Source organism: Lithobates pipiens, unplaced genomic scaffold, assembly GCF_037356315.1.
Source record: "Lithobates pipiens isolate NorthernLeopardFrog02 unplaced genomic scaffold, aLitPip1_a1.2 Scaffold_8, whole genome shotgun sequence".
Classification (NCBI taxonomy): domain Eukaryota; kingdom Metazoa; phylum Chordata; class Amphibia; order Anura; family Ranidae; genus Lithobates; species Lithobates pipiens.
Genome location: NW_027507903.1, coordinates 464,911,697 through 464,934,823, shown reverse-complemented (window position 1 = coordinate 464,934,823; position 23,127 = coordinate 464,911,697). Strand labels below are relative to the sequence as shown.

The following is a 23,127-nucleotide window of genomic DNA, read 5'->3' as shown; positions in this document are numbered from 1 at the left end:
TTAGTGCAATTAAATTGCTCCAATCAGGTTGATTAAAGCAAACTGGTCCATTCAGATTGCTGCATGCATAGCTCAGCTTACATTGCTGACATGCCAGGATGACTGACTTCTAGAGTGACGTCATCCCATACCAAGCAAAAAAGATGGCCAAAGACTGGAATCCAACAAAAGATTCCAGCGCCAGGGAGAGACGGGGACCTTTCAAGGAAAGGCGAGTTAAACTTTTTGCTTTGGCCTGCAGGGACGTGCAGCATCACAAAGTTCCCTTTTTTTTTTTCTTTTTTTTGCCAACTTTATTTGAAGTGCACAATGTGACACTTTATTTATGTTACCACACAGCCGCACAATCATCGGTGGCATGTGGTACCATCCAGTGAGATAGAATGCAGCATGTGTGCACCGCACCTTCAGGCTGTGATCGCGGGACATAGAAAACAATTCTTTTACATAGTAGGTGAGGTTGAAAAAAGTCCATCAAGTCCAACCTGTGTTTAACTATATGTCAGTATTACATTGTATATCCCTGTATGTTGCTGTCGTTCAGGTGCTTATCTAATAGTTTCTTGAAACTATCGATGCTCCCCGCTGAGACCACCGCCTGTGGAAGGGAATTCCACATCCTTGCCACTCAGTAAATAACCCTCTACGTAGTTTAAGGTTAAACATCTTTTCTTCTAATTTTAATGAGTGGCCATGAGTCTTGTTAAACTCCCTTCTGCAAAAAAGTTTTATCCCTATTGTGGGGTCACCAGTACAGTATTTATACATTGAAATTATATCCCCTCTCAATCATCTCTTCTCCAGAGAGAATAAGTTCAGTGCTCGTAACTTTTCCTGGAGGCACTAATATCCTCCAGACCCTTTATTATCTTTGTTGCCCATTTCCAGTACATCCTTCCGGAGGACTGGTGCCCAGAACTGGACAGCATAGTATCATCCAGAAATACAGAGATTGAACTGTTTACCCCATCCTCCAGGTCGTTTATGAACATATTAACCACTTGCTTACTGGGCACGTAACCTCCTGTCCAGACCAATTGTCAGCTTTCAGCACTGATGCACTTTGAATGACAATTGTGCGGTCATACAATACTGTACCCAAATTACATTTTTGTCCTTTTCCCACAACACAAATAGAGCTTTCTTTTGGTGGTAATTGATCACTTCTGGGGTTTTTATTTTTTGTTAAAAATTTAATAACACTGAATTTTAGGAGGGAGAAAAAATAATTATAAGTATATATATATATATATATATATATATATATATATATATATATATATATATATTGTGATCCTTTGAGCGTGTTTTTTTAATTTTTTTTATTAATGTATTGTTATTATTTTAGGAGATAAATCAGATGCTAGCACAGAATCCAATGACAGACACAGACACAAAGGAACAAGTGACCTCCCAGTGACAGAAGCAGATGACCTTACATGGTTAGGTAGGTTGTGTTTTCAATCGGGGTGGCATAGAGGGTAGCAGTCCCGCCTAGCAGTAAAAAGGGTAGCTGGTTCAAATCCCAACCATGACACTACCTGCCTGGAGTTTGCATGTTCTCCCTGTGCCTGTGGGTTTACTTCAGTTTTCTCCCACACTCCAAAGACATGCTGGTAGGTAGTGGCAGAACTACTGCCATAGCGACCCAGGTGGGCGCTATGGGGCCCGCAGCCGAGGAGGACATGGTGAGCGGGCGGTGGGTGAGCCACCGAGCTGCCCATCGGCTCAGCGCTCGTACAGCACACTGACTGTACGAGCAGACGCAGCTGGGTGGCTCGGCGGTGGGGGGTGGGAAGCTGCCAGCTGGGAGGCTAGGTGGGTGGCAAATCAGCGGGTGGCGGAGCAGAGAGATGATATCTCCCACCGCCCGGTGCATGCCCTGCTTTCTGGCACACTTGGAGCTCCCACTGATTCTGCACTATGGTGAGTTGTACTATTTCATTTTCTTTAACAATTTAATAATAGAAATAATGTGTTTCAATCATCCTGACACCATAACCATGGTGCCGTGATGATTGAAGCGCCAACATCAGCCACTGCCCCGATAAATTGCCCCCAAAAAAACTTATTTTCTGGCAGTGCCCCTCCCAAGACTAGACTCTGAATCAATGGGGCTATGGGGCCCTGTAATTTCTAGTTACTCCCCTGCTGGTAGGTTAATTGGCTTCTGTCTAAATTGGCCATAGTATTTGACTGTGAATTAGGGACCTTAGATTGTAAGCTCCTTGAGGGTAGGGAGGGACCAATGTAAATGTATGTGTAAAGTGCTGCGTAAATTGGCGGCTCTATACAAGTACCTTAAATAATAATAATAAATGTACAGTAGCTGTTTTGCTGGTCATTCCGCTGAAACCTCTACATACCACCATTACTTCCTGTCCTAAAACTAATTGGGGGACATCTTCCCAATAGGAACATAGACTGCATAGCTATCCCTCCGCCCGCTATTTTTAAAACAAAATGTTTTGGCTGGAGTTGTGCTTTTAAAGTGTATGTCCAGCCAAAAATTATTTCTTATTTTGGATTTAGTAGGGAAGGTTTAGGACCCCTGCCAGGTTTTTACTCTTTTTTCTCCGGTGCTCAGTAAGGCTCCATTCACATCTGGGAGTTTTGGCCATGATCTGAAAATGCACTACAATCGCAAAACGTAGGTTCAGTTGCCATTATTTTCAATGGTACCTAAAATGCAGTGAGGGTTTGGTGCAATTTATCATGCGGTAAATCACATTGCTTGAAGCTTGTCGCCCAAAAGAAGTTCCTTTTGGATGACAAGCTTCATGTGATGCGACTTTCTGTGATTGCCAGATGATAAATCACATGACAATCATGGCAAAACCGCACTGCAGTTTAGGTGCCATTGAAAATAACACCTGAACCTGCGTTTTGCAATTTTAGTGCATTTTAAGACAGAGGCGTACCTAGGGTCTCCAGCACCGTTGGCGAAAATCTGTATCGGGGCACCCCCCCCCCCCCCCCTTTATTAAAGAGTTAGAATTTCAATTGCTTTAAAAAAAATACCCAAAAAAGTGCACTTATGGGAAGTGAGATCGCAGACGTGGTGCTTCATTTGTGGGTGTTTAGCACGCCTTGCGGCGATTTTTGTAAAGTGCTGAGTAGCTTTGTAGTATCTATTACTATGGCTGGGCGGTTTGATTGACATCTCAGTTTGATGTCACTTCCTGGTTTCTTTCTCCCATTGCGCCCGAGAGAGAGAGGAAACAGGAAGTATAAGAGGATGGACCTCTCCATCGCCGCTGGAAGGAGACACCACCGGAGAGGACAACACACAGCAAGGTAAGTACCACTGTGCTGTATTTGGTAGACACAGGCATGGTTGCATTTGGTTGACACACAGGCAAGGCTGCATTTGGGGGACACACAGGCAAGGCTGCATTTGATGGACACAGGCATGGCTGCATGTAAGGATGGACTCCGCTGGGGACACTTGATGGCACCTGGTGGCAGGCAACGTGGCTAGTGACACGCTCAGGGCTCCCACTGATTCAGCATTATGGTGAGTTCATTTTATATTACAATGTATTAATAGAAACAATGTGCTTCAATCATCCTGACACCATAACAACTATGGTGCCGGGATGATTGAAGTGCTAACATTGGGTGTTTTGGAATATCTTTATCTGCTGATTGTTAAACTTTCTAGAATACACATGTAGTGCTGGTATTTTCAGTACAGACGCTATAAATAAAAATGTTGTTTGTCTGAAGCTGTAGTTTAGCTCAGACTGCCATTATTGGAAATTCTGGTTCTGTTTCAGCTTGGCTGGTTGTGTGGTTTTCCCCTTGACCTAAGGATGGCGCCCTATTTTTCTGCCAAGGTTGGAAATTGCAACAAGCTGGGTGTATTGAGTGCCTCTTTGCCTGCAAACAGTCAGTGGGTGTGGTCTGCCTGCTGTGCATTCTGGGAGAGGGTACTTAAGGGACAGACCACATGACAGGGGAGTTCTGACCTGATGGCCCTCCTGGCCTCAGGTGTGTTGCTGTCGCTAAATTGTCTCAGGGCCGGCTGGCTCGTGGCGTCGTTACTGAAGGTAGGCCCAAAAGTCTTGGGGCCTACCCATCCAGGGATGGTCCTGTGCTGTCTTGCCTGCGGGAAGAAGCCGAGCGACTGGGGGATCCAGGGCAGGACTTTTCAGAAAAGGACCGCGTAACAAGGGCGGTGCCTCTTGAAAAGCCTGGAGACTCAGTTGGAGGATGTATCCCCGGAAACCTACCACACAGTACCATAGGTTCAGAAGAAGGGGACTGGTACTATGTGATCAAGCCTTAACATTTCAAAAAGCCGCTAATTACCCAATCCTGTGGCAGAGGATTGTGTAACGGTTACACCAAATCTTAAAGTCTGTGGCAGAGACCATGACCGAGCATCGCATCGGCTGCTAGGTCAGTGAGAGAGGCCTATCCGGTGGTTGCTGAATCCAGTTGTGGAGCTTTTGCCCTCTGGATCAAAGAAAGTATTCCTGATCTGCAATTCAAAGGTACCTGAGTTCCCCTAAACCCTTCATCCTTTTGCATATGTCTTTCTTAAATAAAGAATTGGAAAAAGAGACTATGTGTCGGAGCTAAAATCTGTGGCAAGAAGTCTTTAATGGGACCCCCTATGACGGATATGGTGGAACAGTGAAGGAACGGTAAGCCCAATCAAATACCAGCAGCTCCTTTGGGGGTCAGTGCTACACACATATTTCTATTGTAGTTCTGGGCCTGTTGTCCCTCCATCCCTCTCTCCCTCTCCCTCCATCCCTCGTTCATCTCAGACGCTGACCACACCACCTTAGCCCACGTACACACGGTCGGAGATTTTGCCAACCAAATCCGTCGGATTTTGCCCGTCGGATTTAGTCCGACGGATTGTGTTCCGAAACTGTTGCATACAGACGGTCAGGCCAAGTTGGCGAAAAATTCGATCTTTCAGAACGTGATGACGGAATTTCATTACGATGGAACTACAATCAGGCTAGTAGCCAATAGCTTTGATGTAGGAATTTGATCTGAGCATGCGTGGCACTTGGTCCGATCAAAATGCTCTACACATGATCGGATTAGGTCCGTCCGGCCCAGTTGGTCGGGAAATATTTCCAACATGTTGGAAAATTGGGTCGGACGGAGATTCGGACGGAATCAGTCCGATGCATACCACACACAGTCGGATTATCTGACGACACGGTCCGATAAGACTCATTCCGACAGATTCTCTGACCGTGTATACAAGGGCTTAGAGCCACGCCCACTATTTCGCTGACACCATGCCCGTTTTCACCAAGTGGGAAGGGCCAAAAAGGAAGGGAGGGGTCTGCCACCCCCCATCCTAAAACTTCACCAGCCGCCACTGACCCTTACTAACCACTTTTCACAACAGGTAAGCCTATAATAAGACTTACCTGTAGGTACCGTGGATATCTCCTAAACCTGCACCATTTAGGAGATATCCACTGTATCAGCATGTGCCGTCATCGTCAAATGCACACTGAAGCAGCGGCTCGTTTGTGCCGTTGCTTCAGCTGATGTGCCATGATTGGCGGCTGCCACGCGCATGTGTGGGAGTGATGTCTTTGCGGCTCCGACCAATCGCAGCACCGGAGCCCGCAAACCTAGTAACATTCCGGACACATGTCACTGGTTACATTGGGGTACGGGGACCGCTGCACCAGCTTCGATCTAAGGTAAGCATTTCATAATGAGCTAGTATGTGATGCATACTAGCTCATTATGCCTTTGTCTTGCAGGGTTTTGTTTGTTTGTTTTTTTGGGGGGTTTTTTTTGGTTTTTTTTATGGGTTTACAACCACTTTAACCAGGAAGCATGTTAGTGTAATACTTCAACAGACACAGACAGAAATAAAGTGCTTTTTTAAAGTAGAGTAGGGGAAGGCTAGATGCATATTCTCCCTGTATATTTATTGCAGATTTTCCTTCATCTGTCTGTTTACATGCAACTGTCATCCGATCCAGCAGACAGATGGGTAATGGATCACCCATCCGTCTGTTTTTAGCAGATCGGATGATGGCGGGTGTAAATGGAAACGTACATTTACATACGCATTTCTATAGAGGGTGATTAATGGTCCGATCGAGTCTGCCTAAAAAATAAACATGTGGACCTGATCCGTCCACCTGCGTGAAAGGGGCCTAAGGCTGCATTCACACTTTCACATTGTGGAAACAAGTATTCCCTCTTGCGATTTTGTAGCAATCGCCATATGATTTGGAATTGAGGGCAGAATAACAGAGATGTAGAGTCGTGGAGAAGTGTGAATGGGGCCTTAAAGCAGAATTTCACCTTCTCAACATTATCTATTTTAAACCCTTAGAACAAGTAAAAAGACACAATGTGCAGATACCTCAGAACGTAGTACCCAATAGTCCAAGGGCAAAGGTAGAATGATGTATGTATGTACACCCGTATATGTGTATGTGCCAAAAGGTCAGTCAGGGCAGCCACAAAGAAAATCAAAAGCGGGTTCAAATAAACTAGAATATAAACAAGGAAAAGGGCGCCTCTGAGTATGTATTATTATTATTATTATTATTCAGGATTTATATAGCGCCAGCAATTTACGCAGCGCTTTACAATATAAGAGGGAGACAATACAGTTACAATACAATTAAATACAAAAGGATTAAGAGGACCCTGCTCAGAAGAGCTTACAATCTAAAAGGGTGGGTATCACAAAATAATTTATTAAAACAGCAATATCCACTCACATGAAAGAAAGATGAGTAGCATTCAGTTCCATCATGTGGGCTGAGGAGATGGGTACATTATAGTTACATAGTTACATAGTTAATAAGGTTGAATAAAGACACCAGTCCATCCAGTTCAACCTGAGTGAGTGTCTACAATTGTCCCTATCCCTGTACATTGCACACTCACATCTGTCTCTACCCTCAAGGAGCCCACAATCCAAGGTCCCCATTCATATACTAGGGCCAATTTTGGACAGAAGCCAATTAACCTACCTGCATGTCTTTGGATTGTGGGAGGAAACCGAAGTACCCAGAGGAAACCCACGCAGGTACAGGGAGAACATGCAAACTCCAGGCAGGTAGTGTCACGGTTGGGATGATGTGGGACTGCAGGTCACAGCAGATCCTTTGTAGCTGGCATAACATCAGATCCAGGCAGGAAAGGGTGGAGGTGGTGGATCTGATGTTATGCCAGTTACACAGGATCTGCTGTGACCTGTAGTCCCACATCATCTCCTCAGCCCACATGATGGAATTGAATGCTCCTCCTCTTTGCCCCTGTACACACGGTCGCACATTCTGCCAACCAAATCCGTCGGATTTTGTCCGTCGGATTTTGCCTGTCAGATCTTGTCCGAAACTGTTGCATACACACGGTCGGACTAAGTTGTCTAAAAATCCGATCATTCAGGACGTGATGACGTAATTTCGTTACGATGGGACTAGTAGCCAATAGCTTTGATGTAGGAATTTGATCTGAGCATGCGTGGCACTTGGTCCGATCAAAATTCTCTACACATGATCGGAGTATGTCCGATCGAACCAGTTGGTTGGAAAATATTTCCAACATGTTGGAAAATTGGGTCCGACGGATATTACGACAACACGGTCCAATAGAACACATTCCGACGGATTCTCCGACCGTGTGTACAAGGGCTTTCTTTCATGTGAGTGGATATTGCTGTTTTAATAAATAATTTTGTGATACATACTCAGAGGCGTACTTTTCCTCATTTATATTTTAAATCCTTATGTCGCTATCATTAGTTAATAGTTAAGATGGCCACAGCCAGAAATGCTAAATGAGAAAAATGAATGGAGACTTAGATGAATAGGGACGTTTAATTTGAATAATAAAAATTAATCAAAAAGCATTTTTGGTTTGTAGTGCTCATATGCAGTGTAGTTTCGCTTTGAGGCTGGGTTCACACCGCTGCGGGGGGAGAACCGGATGTGATTGGCACAGCAAATCACATCCGATCTCCGTAGCGCTGCGAGTTCAGCCATACAGATAGTATGGCTGAACTCGCAGCGGTCCCGCAGCAAACTCGCACGGGACCCTTTTTTGGGTCCGCAACGGAATCGGATCGCATGGGGGTTCACACCATGCGATCCGATTCCTGTGCGAGTCGGCAGATCGCACTGCGATATGCCTACGGATCTGGGGGTGTCATTAACATAACATTGACACCCCCAGCCGTCCGCATAGGGCAGTGTGAACTGCCGGCGGGAGGTATGCGATGCGGGAAAACGCCGAGGATTCGCGGCGTTCCCGCATCGCAGCAATGTGAACCTAGCCTAAGGCTGGGTTCACACCGCTGCGGGGGGAGAACCGGATGTGATTCGCACAGCAAATCACATCCGATCTCCGTAGCGCTGCGAGTTCAGCCATACAGATAGTATGGCTGAACTCGCAGCGGTCCCACAGCAAACTCGCACGGGACCCTTTTTTGGGTCCGCAACGGAATCGGATCGCATGGGGGTTCACACCATGCGATCCAATTCCTGTGCGAGTCGGCAGATCGCACTGCGATATGCCGACGGATCTGGGGGTGTCATTAACATAACATTGACACCCCCAGCCATCCGCATAGGGCAGTGTGAACTGCCGGCGGGAGGTATGCGATGCGGGAAAACGCCGCGGATTCGCGGCGTTCCCGCATCGCAGCAATGTGAACCTAGCCTAAAGTAACATACCGACATTGATTCAGATAACAGACAAAAAATATATAAGTAATATATAGTGTATTATACAAATCTAAATGATACAATTCATTAGACTACAACTAAAATCCATATGCAGGTGAAGTTGTATACAATTTACTGTTTTGCTGCTTTTATGTTTTTAGAAAATGAGGACGGTGACAAAAACCCCACTTCTTCCTATACCAGCCTGACTTCCATGACTCCAATGAAGGTAAATTGTATTCAGCAGCAAACTTTCATTTTCTTATAGTCTCCCAAGATTACATCTGTCCAGTTCTTCCTATAATACAGTAAAGTGTACTATTTGTATGATTTCAGATAACCCCACCACCAAATGCTGAGGCCCAGAGTATCAAAATAGTGTTACATATCCTACTACACATCCTTACAATGATAGCAATACCATTTACAGCTGTAATAGTATACAAATGTAAGTACAACTGCAATTCCTGATTCAGCAAGCTGATATAGCACTGGATAACTGGATGGTGTTTAGTTTTCTATAGCACTGTCCCATTGACTAAAGTGCCATGTTTATTTTCATAAATTACTATTTTAAACTTATTTTTATTCTTTTGTTGCATCTATGTGCTGCTTTTTTTTGGTGGTATTTGATCACCTTTGCTTTTTTTAAATTTTTTGCACTATAAACAAAAACGAGTGTCAATTTTGACTAAAAACAATATGTTTTACTTTTATAAAACATATCCAATAAAAAAAAATGTAAAAAATCTAATGTCTTCATCAATTTAGGTCAATATGTATTCTGCTACATATTTTTGATAAAAAAATCCTAATAAGAGTATATTAATTGGTTTGCGCAAAAGTTATAGCGTCTACAAACTATGGGTTATTATTTTTTTTTATTTTTTTACTAGTAATGGTGGCAATTAGTGACTTAAAGCAGGATTGCAATATTGCAGCAGACATTCTAAAACGAATTGACACTTTGAGAACCAGTGACACTAATACAGTGATCAGTGCTAAAAATATGCACTGTCACTGTACTAATGACATGGGCTGGGAAGAGGTTAACATCAGGGGCGATCGAAGGGTTAACTGTGTGCCTAGCCAGTGTTTATGTGAATTGTGGGAGGTGCTTTTACTAGCAGAAGAGATGGAATTTATTCCCTACTTTGCAGGGACACAAACGCCCTCCTTTCCCCCCTGTCAGAACAGCGATCTGCCTTGTTTACATAGGCAGATCACAGTTCTGTGTCTCTGTCGGGGAGTGTCGGTGCACATTGAGTACCCGGCATCCACTGATCGCCTTCCGCTGTGTGCTATCACAGTGGAAGCGAGCCACTGTATACATGTGATCTGGCTCACGGCTGCTGCCCTGTAGCAGTAAGGCCACTTTCACACTGATCCTCTTTACATGCAGTTTAGTGCTAAAAATAGCGCCTGTAAAGCTCCTCTGCTGTCACTCCAGTGTGAAAGCCCGAGTGCTTTAACACTGGAGCGGTGAAGGAAAAAGTCCTGCAAACAGCATCTTTGAAAACCCACATTGAAATTGCAGGTGCTTTTTAACCTTTTATCGGCCGCTAGCAGGGGTTAAAAGCACCCCGCTAGTGGCCCGAAAAGCGCCAATAAAACGACGGTAAAGTGCCGCTAAAACTAGTGCCGCTTTACCGCCACCACCTCAGTGTGAAAGTGCCCTTAAACTACTACAAGGCAGACAACAAGAAATTAATTGAAACACAGCATTTACTGTTGCAACTCTTTTCTGGTACCAAACAGCTTTTATTCCTATTAAATTGAGTAAAGATACAAATGGGTACATATACTTTCAGAGAAATAACAGCAATTCTGACCTTTTCACCTTTTCCACCAATTCTGAGCACCTTCACCACCTTCCTTCTCAGCTTTCTGTGCTCTCGCATTTTGAATGACAATTACTCAAGCATGCTACACTGTACCCAAATAAATTTTTTATCATTGTGTTCACACAAATAAAACTTTCTTTTGGTGGTATTTATCCATCACTGGGTTTTTTATTTTTTGCGATATAAGTGAAGATTTTGAAAAAATATATTTTCTACTTTCTGTTTTAAAAGAAATCCAATCTGAAGTATGGGGCAGACAGCTCACACTGACAGTCTGCAGGAGACCTGCATGACATCAGTGATCTACTGCAATGCTTCCCGGGCCCCTAAAAAAAAAATAGTAAATGTAAATTTTTTACCTTGTAAAAAAAGTGCATTTAATTTAATTTTTTTTTTAAAAGTGAACTTATACCTTGTCATTGTAAAGTCTTGTTTTTTTGTAGTTAAAAATAACAAACATGTTATACTTACCTGCTCAGTAATAGTTTTGCACAGAGCAGCCCCAATCCTCTTCTTCTTGGGTCCCTCCCATCTGTTGAGTGCCCCCACAGCAAGCAACTTTCAATGGAGGAACTTGAGCCAAGTCACAGCTTATGTTTATTCAGGTCCAGCCTGCCCCCTTTCTCTTCCTCATTGGCTGAATGACTTTGATTGACAGCAGGGGCGCCATGCTGCTGTCTCAGCCAATGGGGAGGGCAACCTGTGCCGTCGAGACACTCCTGCAATATAGATGGATTTAGAGGGACCTCAGGTATTAGGGGGGCTGAGGAGGGCTGCTGCACACAGAAGGCTTTTTATCTTAATGCACAGAGTGCAAAGAAATAAAAAACCTTCTGCCTTTACAACCACTTTAATGTCTCATTTAGATTATTATTTTTCAGATATAGCTTTAATGAAATGAAGGGAAATACGATGCAAGAAAATATTTACAGAAAAGATATTACAAAACAGACATTTGCAGACCCCTGTTATTTTTGGATACATTCGAGTAATAATGTTTTATGCATGTAATGCCACATACACACGACCGGACTTTTCAAAGGACTAGGCCCGACGGTCTTCCTGACTGACTTTCGGTGGAGTTCTAACTGACTTTCTGAAGGAACGGACTTGGACACACATGACTGGACTAAGTCCGTTCGAAAGTCCTTTCGTTTTGAAAGTGATGACGTAAACGGGACTAAACAAGGAAGTTCAATAGCCACTAGCCAATAGCTGCCCTTGCGTCGTATTTGGTCCGTCGGACTAACACACAGACGAATGGTTTTCCCAGATTTTTAGTCCGTCGGATAGATTTGAAACCTGTTTTATAGACGCCCATTCCTGTGAAGAAGGGAAATCTTCCAATGGGAACAGATGTTGCTGTGAAAACTGCTTTAGAAGACATTTCTCTTCACTTTGAGCTGATTCACTTTTCTTTCCTGTTGTGTGTCTGAGACACTACGTGAGTGGGAATCTCCCTAGTAAAGACACAGAGCAATTAAAACCTGACAAACATTTTAGCCCTTCCCCATGCTAAACCAGAGCTGGAAAAAAAAAGTTTGCCTGGAGTTTCACTTTATTGTGAATATGAGCTTTGTCCATGCAATATTTCATATTTATCTGACTGCAAATTTATTTTTATTTTTTTCAAATGTTATTTTTTGGTCATGGACACAAAAAACACAAAACACCCCCTTTATATTAATGACTTCTTGCCCAACCTTTTGTCAAATAGGGGACCTTTGTCGTTCTGGGTGGACATCATATGAAGACTGATCAGTGTAACGGCCCGTTTCCAATCACATGACAATTGTACACAATGAAAGATAAGCCCCGGAACAGAGGAACTTGAGTGGACGCTGTTAGGTGCAACAAAAAGTCGTGGGCAGGAAGGGGAGTTTTTGGCTGTGGGGCTCAGGGCAGTACTTAGGCTTTTACTTAACATGAGGAAGGGGCGGGGCTTATCAGTCAGATCCATAGCGCAAGAGGTAACACACAGGCTAGTGTGTTGTGCCGTTACCTCTCCATGGAAAACTTAGACCGGATCCTCGAGCGGCTTTGCTCTGCGGCCTTGGTTCATGGGCCAGAGTGGTTAGTTGCGCAACTGGCTGAGCTGCTGCCGGAGTCGGTGGAGGGTATGTCAGGTCAGTCAGCCACCCCCCCCCCCCCCCCACGCCACGTGCACAGAGGTCACGGCCTCCGGCGTGCTTTAGTCCTGATGTAGCTCCAAGGGTGGGCAGCCGATCAGGGAGCCTGATCCCGGACCCTCTATCACCCCGGGCCCGTGCAGGCACGCAGCGGCATTGGAGCAGGACCAGGCAGCATGTGCAGGGCCTTCTGCCCTGAGCAGTGCAGCCCAACGTGGAAGAACTGCCAGAGCGGGCGCGGGCTACTCCCAAAGGGCGACCACGGCCATCGCAGGGGGAAGCAGAGGTCCATCAGCTGAAGGCATCGGTTCCAGAGCAGCAGCTGCTGGTAAGAAGAGGGCCCCGCGTGGGAGGTCGGCGGTAGACAGCCAAGCCAGGAGGAGGGCCTCTGATATTAATCCCAAACGGGATCGCCCTGCCCTTCTACAGCATCCTCTGCTGGCCGGGAGGACCAGCGATTGGAAGGAGAGTTGACCGATTAGGACTTGCCAGGTTTGGAGACAGGCCTGTCTGGGCCTCTACAGGGATCTGGAGTAGCGGCCGGTCAGTCGTTTTCGCCTGGGCAGCCTGGTAAGTCCTCTTCTTTTTCTTCTCCTTTATCTAGACTTGTGTCTATGTTGTCTGTGTCTCCCTCTCCCCCACCCCTTGCCACCACCTCCTCTGCTGGAAAAGACTGACATTAAGTTGACCTTTCATCTGTTGCCGGTTCATCCGGATAGCGTGCGTTTTACTGGGGTGTTGTTGGGAGGGGGAATTTTTCATGGATAGTTGCCTCCCTATGGATTGCGTCATATCCTGTTCTTACTTCGAAGTGTTCAGCTCCTTTCTGGAATGGGTGGTTAGGGATCTATCGGGCCTTCATTCGATTTTGCACTATTTAGATGATTTTTGGTGATAGGTCCTCCGGACGATCATTCCTGTCTGACTTTGCTGGCCATCATTTAGCACATTTTCATGTTTTTGGGGTACCGTTGGCTCAGGACAAGACGGAAGGTCCAGTGCCAGTGTTGACGTTTTTGGGTATCGTGATCGATACTGATCGTATGGAGTGTCGGCTTCCAGGAGATAAGCTGGAGGATTATAAGGCGTCAGTGGCAGCGGTGGCTCGCCGCTCAAAGGTACAATTGTGGGAATTACAGTCCTTACTGGGGAAACTAAATTTTGCACGCCGCATTATGCCAATGGGAAGGGTGTTCTGCCGGTGGCTGGCAGGTGCAACGGCTGGGGTCAACGCATCATTTTCTTTGTTTGGGTCGGGACCATAGGGACAATTTAGAGGTTTAGAAACAATTTTTGGAGCTGTATAATGGGAGGTCTTTTTGGCTTGGACCAGCGGTGCAGGTACAGGAACTGGGGCTATTCACGAATGCTGCAGTGTCCATGGGTTTTCCAGCTTTCTTTCAAGGGAGGTGGTGTGCAGAGCGATGGCTGGAGGCATTGGTGGGGTCATTGTTGATCAGAGACCGGAGGGTTGTTTTCATTGTGATAACCTGGGAGTTGAAGCAATCAATTCACTGATGGCGCATTTGTTGTGTCATTTGGTGTTACGTTGTCTTATTTTGAACATTGTTATCTTCGCTGTGTATATACCAGAAGTCGAGAATGAAGTGGCTGATGCACTTTCTCGTTTACAGTGGGACAGATTCTGGCAGTTGGCACTGGAGGTGGAGTGGATCGGGGTTCTGTGTCCCAGTTGTTTATGGGATCTTGTGATGGTACTGTGATGGCGTTGCTTCGGCAGACGGTAGTGGAATCCACTTGGAAGATGTATGAGCGGGTTTGGCAGAGTGGTATGAGTTGGCGAGTAGCATTGGTGGTTGTCCTGGCACCGAGGATAGGCTCCATGAATTGCTTTATTTTCTTGGGCAGAATTGTGAGGAGGAAGTGTCAGTAGCTTCTTTAAATCGTAAGATGGCTGGGTTGGCCTTTATGTTTAAATTGGGAAGTGTAGAAGACATGACTAAGAATTTAATTGTATAGAAGGTGTTATGGGGTTATAGGAAGGGGCGGGTGATGCCTGATTCAAGGCGCCTGGTGTCATTGGGGATGTTAGAGGTTTTGACAGCAGTGTTAACCCCAAGTGTGTTTCTCTTCCTTTGAAGTTCAGCTGCTTAAGACGGCTTTTGTGGTGGCCTTTTTCGGGCGAATTGGTAATCCCATCTAAGTGGTTGGGGTGTTAGGCGTCTCGGATGATTCGGTGATGCTGCTCATCCGCAAGTCAAGGATTGATCCTTTGGGAAAAGGGATCAGGGAGTTTTCCGGGCTTGGCACTATGTCTGGTCAAAATCATCCGGGAGTGGGCGGTTTTACGGCCTCCTGGGGTGGGTCCATTTTCGATTCATGAGGCGTGGTTGCCACTGTCCAGGTACCAATTCGTGTTGGTGTTCAAGAGATGCTTGGAAGTGGGGGGTTTCTCTGTGATGGATTATTCATCCCATTCATTTCGAAAAGGGGCGGCGACGGAAGCATCGCAGTGGGGTTTGAGTGATCAAATCCTGCAGCGTATGGGACGTTGGGAATATAATTGGTTTAGGTTATATGAGTGCCCTCACCTCCTGTAAAGGGAGGGGGGGGGAGCATGTCCTTTGTTGTGTTTTCATGTTTGTGTTTATGTGGGCTGTCTTTCCGGGGTATGTGCATGATGGGTGTGTGGTGCCTGTTCTCTGGGTATATGTCTCCTTTGCTTCTTTCTTACAGGCCCAGTTTGTCTGATGTGGATCCTGGGCCATTCTTATGTGCACTGGGGGGCAAAAAAGGGCATTGGTCAGACTGTAAGGAAGACATTTGAGTTTCCCCCCGGGCGGAGGCTATGGTGCGGTGGATAGGGATCCCAGGCATCCTGTGGTCTCAAGGTATTGCCAGAAATACAGCGTTCTGCTCGTCTGGACAGGCCTACGGATGTGATCCTGCTACATGTTGGGGACAACGATCTATGCCTCAGGGCCTACAGGGAGCTTATCAGGGATGTGAAATGGGACTTCCTCCATCTCCGGGTGTCCTTTTTGGATACGATAATAGTATGGTCGGACATTATTGGGAGGGCGGCTTGGCGGGGGGGCACAGTCAGTGGAACGTGTAAACGAAGCAGTGGCAAAGTTTGTAGTCCGCAATGGGGGGCTGGTGGTGCTCCATTGCGAGTTGGAGAAAGACGTTGGTCTTTATCTAAGAAGGGATGGGGTACATCTTTCCGCAGTGGTAATAGATATGTGGTTCCTGGGGCTCCAGGATGGTCTACAAGGGGCCTTGTGGCTGTGGCGGGTCACCCACGTGTAAGGAGTCACTGGTGGGCATCTGTGGCAGGGGTTTCTGGTTCCTGAAGGTTGGAATGGTGGTAGTATATATGTATATATATGTGTGTGTATATATATATATATATATATATATATATATATATATATATATTTATATTTATATTTTAGTAGTGACCTGACCATGGTTCTGGGCTCCACCCTGGCAGAAAGGAAGTCTGAGTACCAGGAGTCAGGAGGGCTCCACGGGGGAGCCAGTACAGCAGGAGGCTGCCAGCTGTGTGCACCAAGGTGGTCGGTGAAACAATCTGTAGGAGACAGACAAGGGCCTGGAGTGTAAGGCCAGAGCAGCAGTGCTGCAAGTGAGAGCCTACTAGGCTGAATGTAGTTTTGTTGATGAAAAGGAATGCTGAAACCTCTGCGAGGGAAACCTATCTTTGTTTGATGGACTTTCTTTTAATAAAAGTGGGCAAACAAAGCCCTTAAAAAGAAGAACCAGCGAGTGATGGTGTCCTTCAAGCTCTACATTTGATGCTAATCCTTTAATATATATATATATATATATATATATATATATATATATATATATATACACCCCTCTCATTTTTGTAAATATTTTATATCTTTTCATGTGACAATACTGAAGAATTGATACTTTGCTACAATGTAAAGTAGTGAGTGTACAACAGTGTACATTTGCTTTCTCCTCAAAATAACTCAACACACAGCCATTAATGTCTAAACCGCTGGCACCATAAGTGAGTACACTCCTAAATTAAAATGTCCAAATATGGCCCAAAGTGTCAATATTTTGTGTGTCCACTATTATTTAACTATCACTACCTAAACCCTCTTGGGCGTGGAGTTCACCAGAGCTTCACAGGTTGCCACTGGAGTCCTCTTCCACGCCTCCATGATGCAATCACGGAGCTGGTGTGTGTTATGCCCCGTACACACGAGAGGGATTAAGTCTGACAGACCTCCAAAGGAGTTCCGCCGGAGTTTCGACGGAGTTCTGGCGGACTTTTTCGACCGAACGGACTTGACCACACACCATCACACCAAACTCCGACGGAGTCGAACGTGATGACGTACGACTGGATTCGACGTAGGAAGTTCATAGACAGTAGCCAATAGCTGCCCTAGCGTCGGTTTTAGTCCGTCGGAGTAGCACACACACGAGCGAATTTTTCGAAGGGGACCGGGTCCGGCGGAGTTCCGTCGGGAAAATTTGAAGCATGCTTCATTTCTAAAGTCCGTCAGACTTTTGCGAAGCTAAAGTCCGTTGCAGCCCACACACGATCGGATAGTCTGACGGACTCAGTCCGTCGGAGTTTGGATGTCGAAAAGTCCGCTCGTGTGTACGGGGCATTAGAGACCTTGCACTCCTTCACCATCCATTTGAAGATGCCCTACAGATGCTCAACAGGGTTTAGGTCTGGAGACATGCTTGGCCAGTCCATTATCTTTACCCTCAGCTTCTTTAGCAAGGCAGTGGTCGTCTTTAAGGTGTGTTTGGGGTCGTTATGTTGGAATACTGTCCTGCAGCCCAGTCCAGCCCAGCCCAGCAACCCTTTGAGAAAGTCACGTGGCAGTGATGATACGCTTAAGGGAGCGGAGACCTGACAGTGTATGAGTGTCTCTAGCAGCGCAGCAGCTGCAGGCTCATACAGGGATCTGACCATTCTTATTGTGCGCTGATACCTCAGATTCTGTAAGTTGCTCCTTTAGCTGTTAAGATTTTTTTTCTACATTTAAAAAAAATTATTACATTTTTTCTTTTTTTTTTAACACACCTTGACCAGAGCAATACAGTGTTACCATAGTACTACTACTACTCTGGGGAAGTGATCAGGATTTTTTTTTTTTTTTACACACGATTGCTTATAGCAGTGGATTACATTGGTATAAGCAACCATTTTTACTGAATGAAGCAGAATGAACAAGTCCTCATCGTCCTCCACATCATCTTCCACCCAGTCTTCACCCCTGCCCTCCTTGTCGGTCTGCACAATTGCGAAAGCAGCAGCAGTTGGCACCTGTGTTTCGTCATCATCCGAGACGTGCTGCGATGGTCCTCCCATTTACTCATCATGAAACAGAAGTGGTTGGGCATCGGTGCACACAATCTCTTCCACTTCTGTGGCAGGGCTATGTGGATGGCCCTGGGAAACCCTGCTAACAGGGTCATCAAAAAGCAGAAGAGACTGCTGCATGATTTGGGGCTCAGACTGCTTGGCTGATTTGCAAGGGGGTGATGTGAAAGACTGATGGACATCGGCTGCTGGTGCCAACTCCGATCTTTCATCAGGAGACTGGGTGGGAGACAATGTAAAGGAACCGGAGGCACTGTCAGCAACCCAATCTACTATCGTCTGTACTTGTCCTGGCCTCAACATTTGTACAGCCGCATTAGGCCTGACCAAATACCGCTGCTCTGTCACCTACTCGCACCCGAGGATGTTGTTTCACTTGTGCGTGTAACTGGCACATATCGACCACGCCCTCTCCCTGCAACAGGAGCTCCACCAGCAGCACCACGACCGGAGCCACATCCCTTCTTTGATGCTTTCCTCATATTTTCCAAATTTAGGATCTTGCCCTAAATGGGTGTTTTTGCAATAGCAGAATACATCCAGAGTATGTAAACGGTGTATCTCTGAGCTACAGAAATTCTGAAAATGCTATTCAAAAAAAATGCTTTTGCCCTAAAAAAAATTTTTTTAATAGCACAATAGAAGAAAAATATATAAATTGTGTAACACACACCTCCACATATGCAGAAAACACTGCAATGTTTTTTTTTTGCACTAAATGGGTGTTTTTGCAATAGCAGAATACACCCACAGTATGTACAGGGTGCATCTCACAGCAACATATGCAGTGCTGGTGCACTGAGCTTGCAGATAAAAGTTATATTTTCTCTGGCACTGGGCTCATGGCAGTGTAAAAAGACTGTGCACTGCAACCCAACAAGGTAAATCTATGTAGATCGCTGAGTTATTAGAATAGATTTCTGAATCTGGACTCCTAGATAATTCTCTCTCCCTCAAAGCAGCAACAGGAACCTTGCCCTACACTGTCTTTTCTCTCAGTGCAGTGTAAAACACAACTAACACTTTCCTATCATGTAATTCTCTCCCTCACAGCAGCAGCAGCCAGGAACCTTTCCCTACACTCAGGGGCGGGCTGGGCCGGGGGGCAGGGTGGAAATCTCCCCCCAGGCCGTCTAACTTTTAATCAAAACAGGCTGTTTGCTGACATTTTTTTTTTTTTTTTGAGGAAGTCGGCCGCTGATTGGCTGTGTTGCTGCTGCACTGCATTCTGGGAGTTGTAGTCTGGTGGGTAGAGACTGGAGGGAACTGAGCAGCGAAGCAGGTAACTTCTATTCCCGGTGTTGTAAAATTTCATGCGACCCGTGATTTTCGCTCACCCCGTCACTTCCGGTGAGGCTACGTCATTCGCACAGCTGACGGCGGGCCTTTACTGCGCATGTGTCAATCCCCTGCCTTTAACAGCGCATGCGCTGTAGATTTATTCTCACGGTGGAGAAAAATTATAGCCTCGAGTGGGCGGAGACTTGCGGGTGGGCGGGCGGAGCTGAACAGATGGTGAGAACGTCCCCGCCCACCCCAAGATTTTCTTCACTGGTGAAGAAAAATCATGGCTTCAAGCTGTGAACAACAAGGCTCAGCGGTCCTACGCAAGAAACACACCAATTTTGGCCACAATGAATATACATAGTAGGAGAGCCACTATATGCACTTACTATAAGATTTTTTTTTTTTTTTTTTACCACTGCCTGTTTTTGATCTTATAATATGTGACCCCACAGTGCACAATATGGGGGCCGGTGACCCCACACCCCAGAATATGGAGGCCGGCTCCACCGGTGACCCCACACCCCAGAATATGGAGGCCAGTGACCCCACACCCCAGAATATGGAGGCCGGCTCCACCGGTGACCCCATAGTGCAGAATATGGGGGCCGGTGACCCCACAGTGCAGAATATGGAGGCCGGTGACCCCACACCCCAGAATATGGAGGCCAGTGACCCCACACCCCAGAATATGGAGGCCAGCTCCACCGGTGACCCCACACCCCAGAATATGGAGGCCAGTGACCCCATACCCCAGAATATGGAGGCCGGCTCCAGCGGTGACCCCACAGTGCAGAATATGGGGGCCGGTGACCCCACAGTGCAGAATATGGAGGCCGGTGACCCCACACCCCAGAATATGGAGGCCAGCTCCACCGGTGACCCCACACCCCAGAATATGGAGGCCAGTGACCCCACACCCCAGAATATGGAGGCCAGCTCCACCGGTGACCCCACACCCCAGAATATGGAGGCCAGTGACCCCATACCCCAGAATATGGAGGCCGGCTCCAGCGGTGACCCCACAGTGCAGAATATGGGGGCCGGTGACCCCACAGTGCAGAATATGGAGGCCGGTGACCCCACACCCCAGAATATGGAGGCCAGCTCCACCGGTGACCCCACACCCCAGAATATGGAGGCCAGTGACCCCACACCCCAGAATATGGAGGCCAGCTCCACCGGTGACCCCACACCCCAGAATATGGAGGCCAGTGACCCCACACCCCAGAATATGGAGGCTGGCTCCAGCGGTGACCCCACAGTGCACAATATGGGGGCCGGTGACCCCACAGTGCAGAATATGGAGGCCGGTGACCCCACACCCCAGAATATGGAGGCCAGTGACCCCACACCCCAGAATATGGAGGCCAGCTCCACCGGTGACCCCACACCCCAGAATATGGAGGCCAGTGACCCCATACCCCAGAATATGGAGGCCGGCTCCAGCGGTGACCCCACAGTGCAGAATATGGGGGCCGGTGACCCCACAGTGCAGAATATGGAGGCCGGTGACCCCACACCCCAGAATATGGAGGCCAGCTCCACCGGTGACCCCACACCCCAGAATATGGAGGCCAGTGACCCCACACCCCAGAATATGGAGGCCAGCTCCACCGGTGACCCCACACCCCAGAATATGGAGGCCAGTGACCCCACACCCCAGAATATGGAGGCCAGCTCCACCGGTGATCCCACACCCCAGAATATGGAGGCCAGTGACCCCATACCCCAGAATATGGAGGCCGGCTCCAGCGGTGACCCCACAGTGCACAATATGGGGGCCGGTGACCCCACAGTGCAGAATATGGAGGCCGGTGACCCCACACCCCAGAATATGGAGGCCGGCTACACCGGTGACCCCACACACCAGAATATGGAGGCCAGTGACCCCACACCCCAGAATATGGAGGCCGGCTACACCGGTGACCCCACACACCAGAATATGGAGGCCAGTGACCCCACACCCCAGAATATGGAGGCCGGCTCCAGCGGTGACCCCATAGTGCAGAATATGGGGGCCGGCTCCACCGGTGACCCCACACCCCAGAATATGGAGGCCAGTGACCCCACACCCCAGAATATGGAGGCTGGCTCCAGCGGTGACCCCACAGTGCAGAATATGGAGTCCGGACTCATCAGTGACCCCAAAATATGCAGGCTGATCTCACTGGTGACCACACATTCCAGAATATGGAGGCCGGGCTTACTGGTGATCCTGGAATATGGAGGCTGATCTCACTGGTGACCCCACACCCCAGAATATGGAGTCCGGACTCATCGGTGACCCCAGAATATGGTGGGTGGAGCCACACTCACTCTTCTAGGGGTTCACTAGGTCTTGCAGGTTTACATGCCATCACTCACCCTTAGGAGTCCCTCCTGCCACGTCTCTACCAGGTGCTGGTCTGTGAGCGTCTATTAATGGGTAGCAATGTGGCTGGGACCGGCTGACAAGGCTGCAGAGAACAATATACAGGGGCCCCCGATCCATAGAATGGTGGAATCCCCATATACAAGGCTGCCCCCCCCCCCCAAAGTGTCCACCAACTCAGGGGTCCCCAGCCTCAGGTGGAGGACAATGCCAACTTCTCTTGTCTAGTTTCAGGTATGGGGGAGAAGATGGGACTTCCGGGCTCAGGATGTGTCTAACAGGAGAAGAACAAAGAAAAGGATGGGGGGTGATGACACATGGCATGGAGAGGATGGGGGATGATGACACATGGCATGAAGAGGATGGGGGATAACAGATGGCACATGGCATGGAGAGGATGGGGGATGATGGCGCATGGCATGGAGAGGATGGGGGGTGATTGTACATGGCATGGAGAGGATGGGGATAACCATTGTTAGGTTGAACTGGTGTCTGTGTCCAGCTGGGGAGATACCTCTCTTAATCCTGGGGACCATCCCTCCTCTCTCTCCTCATCCTGGGGGCAATTCCTCCTCTCTCCTCATCCTGGGGGCAATTCCTCCTCTCTCCTCATCCTGGGGGCAATTCCTCCTCTCTCCTCATCCTGGGGGCAATTCCTCCTCTCTCCTCATCCTGGGGGCAATTCCTCCTCTCTCCTCATCCTGGGGGCAATTCCTCCTCTCTCCTCATCCTGGGGGCAATTCCTCCTCTCTCCTCATCCTGGGGGCAATTCCTCCTCTCTCCTCATCCTGGGGGCAATTCCTCCTCTCTCCTCATCCTGGGGGCAATTCCTCCTCTCTCCTCATCCTGGGGGCAATTCCTCCTCTCTCCTCATCCTGGGGGCAATTCCTCCTCTCTCCTCATCCTGGGGGCAATTCCTCCTCTCTCCTCATCCAGGATCCTTGTCTCCAGGATGAGGAGAGAGGAGGAATTGTCTCCAGGATGAGGAGAGAGGAGGAATTGTCTCCAGGATGAGGAGAGAGGAGGAATTGTCTCCAGGATGAGGAGAGAGGAGGAATTGTCTCCAGGATGAGGAGAGATGAGGAATGGTGTCCAGGATGAGGAGTAGGAATGGTCCTCAGGGTGAGAAGAGGAGAGGAGGAATGGTCCCCAGCATGAGGAGTAGGAATGGTCCTCAGGGTGAGAAGAGAGGAGGAATGGTTCCCAGCATGAGGAGAGATGAGGAATGGTGTCCAGGATGAGGAGTAGGAATGGTCCTCAGGGTGAGAAGAGGAGAGGAGGAATGGTCCCCAGCATGAGGAGTAGGAATGGTCCTCAGGGTGAGAAGAGAGGAGGAATGGTTCCCAGCATGAGGAGAGAGGATGAATGGTTCCCTCGAAGAGGCAAAAGGAGTTATGTTCCCCAGGATGAGGAGAGGAGGAACGGTCCCCAGGATGAAGCGAGAGGAGGAACGGTCCCGAGGATGAAGCGAGAGGAG

The 23,127-nt window shown here is 47.6% G+C and overlaps 1 protein-coding gene across 1 annotated transcript in view; it reads left to right on the top strand.

The window, feature by feature from the left end:
- Window positions 1-23,127, top strand: part of LOC143960201 (uncharacterized) — a 71,572-nt gene that overhangs the window by 21,359 nt on the left and 27,086 nt on the right. The window contains exons 3-5 of the mRNA XM_077468525.1: window positions 1,349-1,447; window positions 8,837-8,904; window positions 9,012-9,123. Coding sequence (XP_077324651.1) covers window positions 1,349-1,447; window positions 8,837-8,904; window positions 9,012-9,123 — 279 coding nt within the window. The remainder of the gene's footprint in view (window positions 1-1,348; window positions 1,448-8,836; window positions 8,905-9,011; window positions 9,124-23,127) is intronic.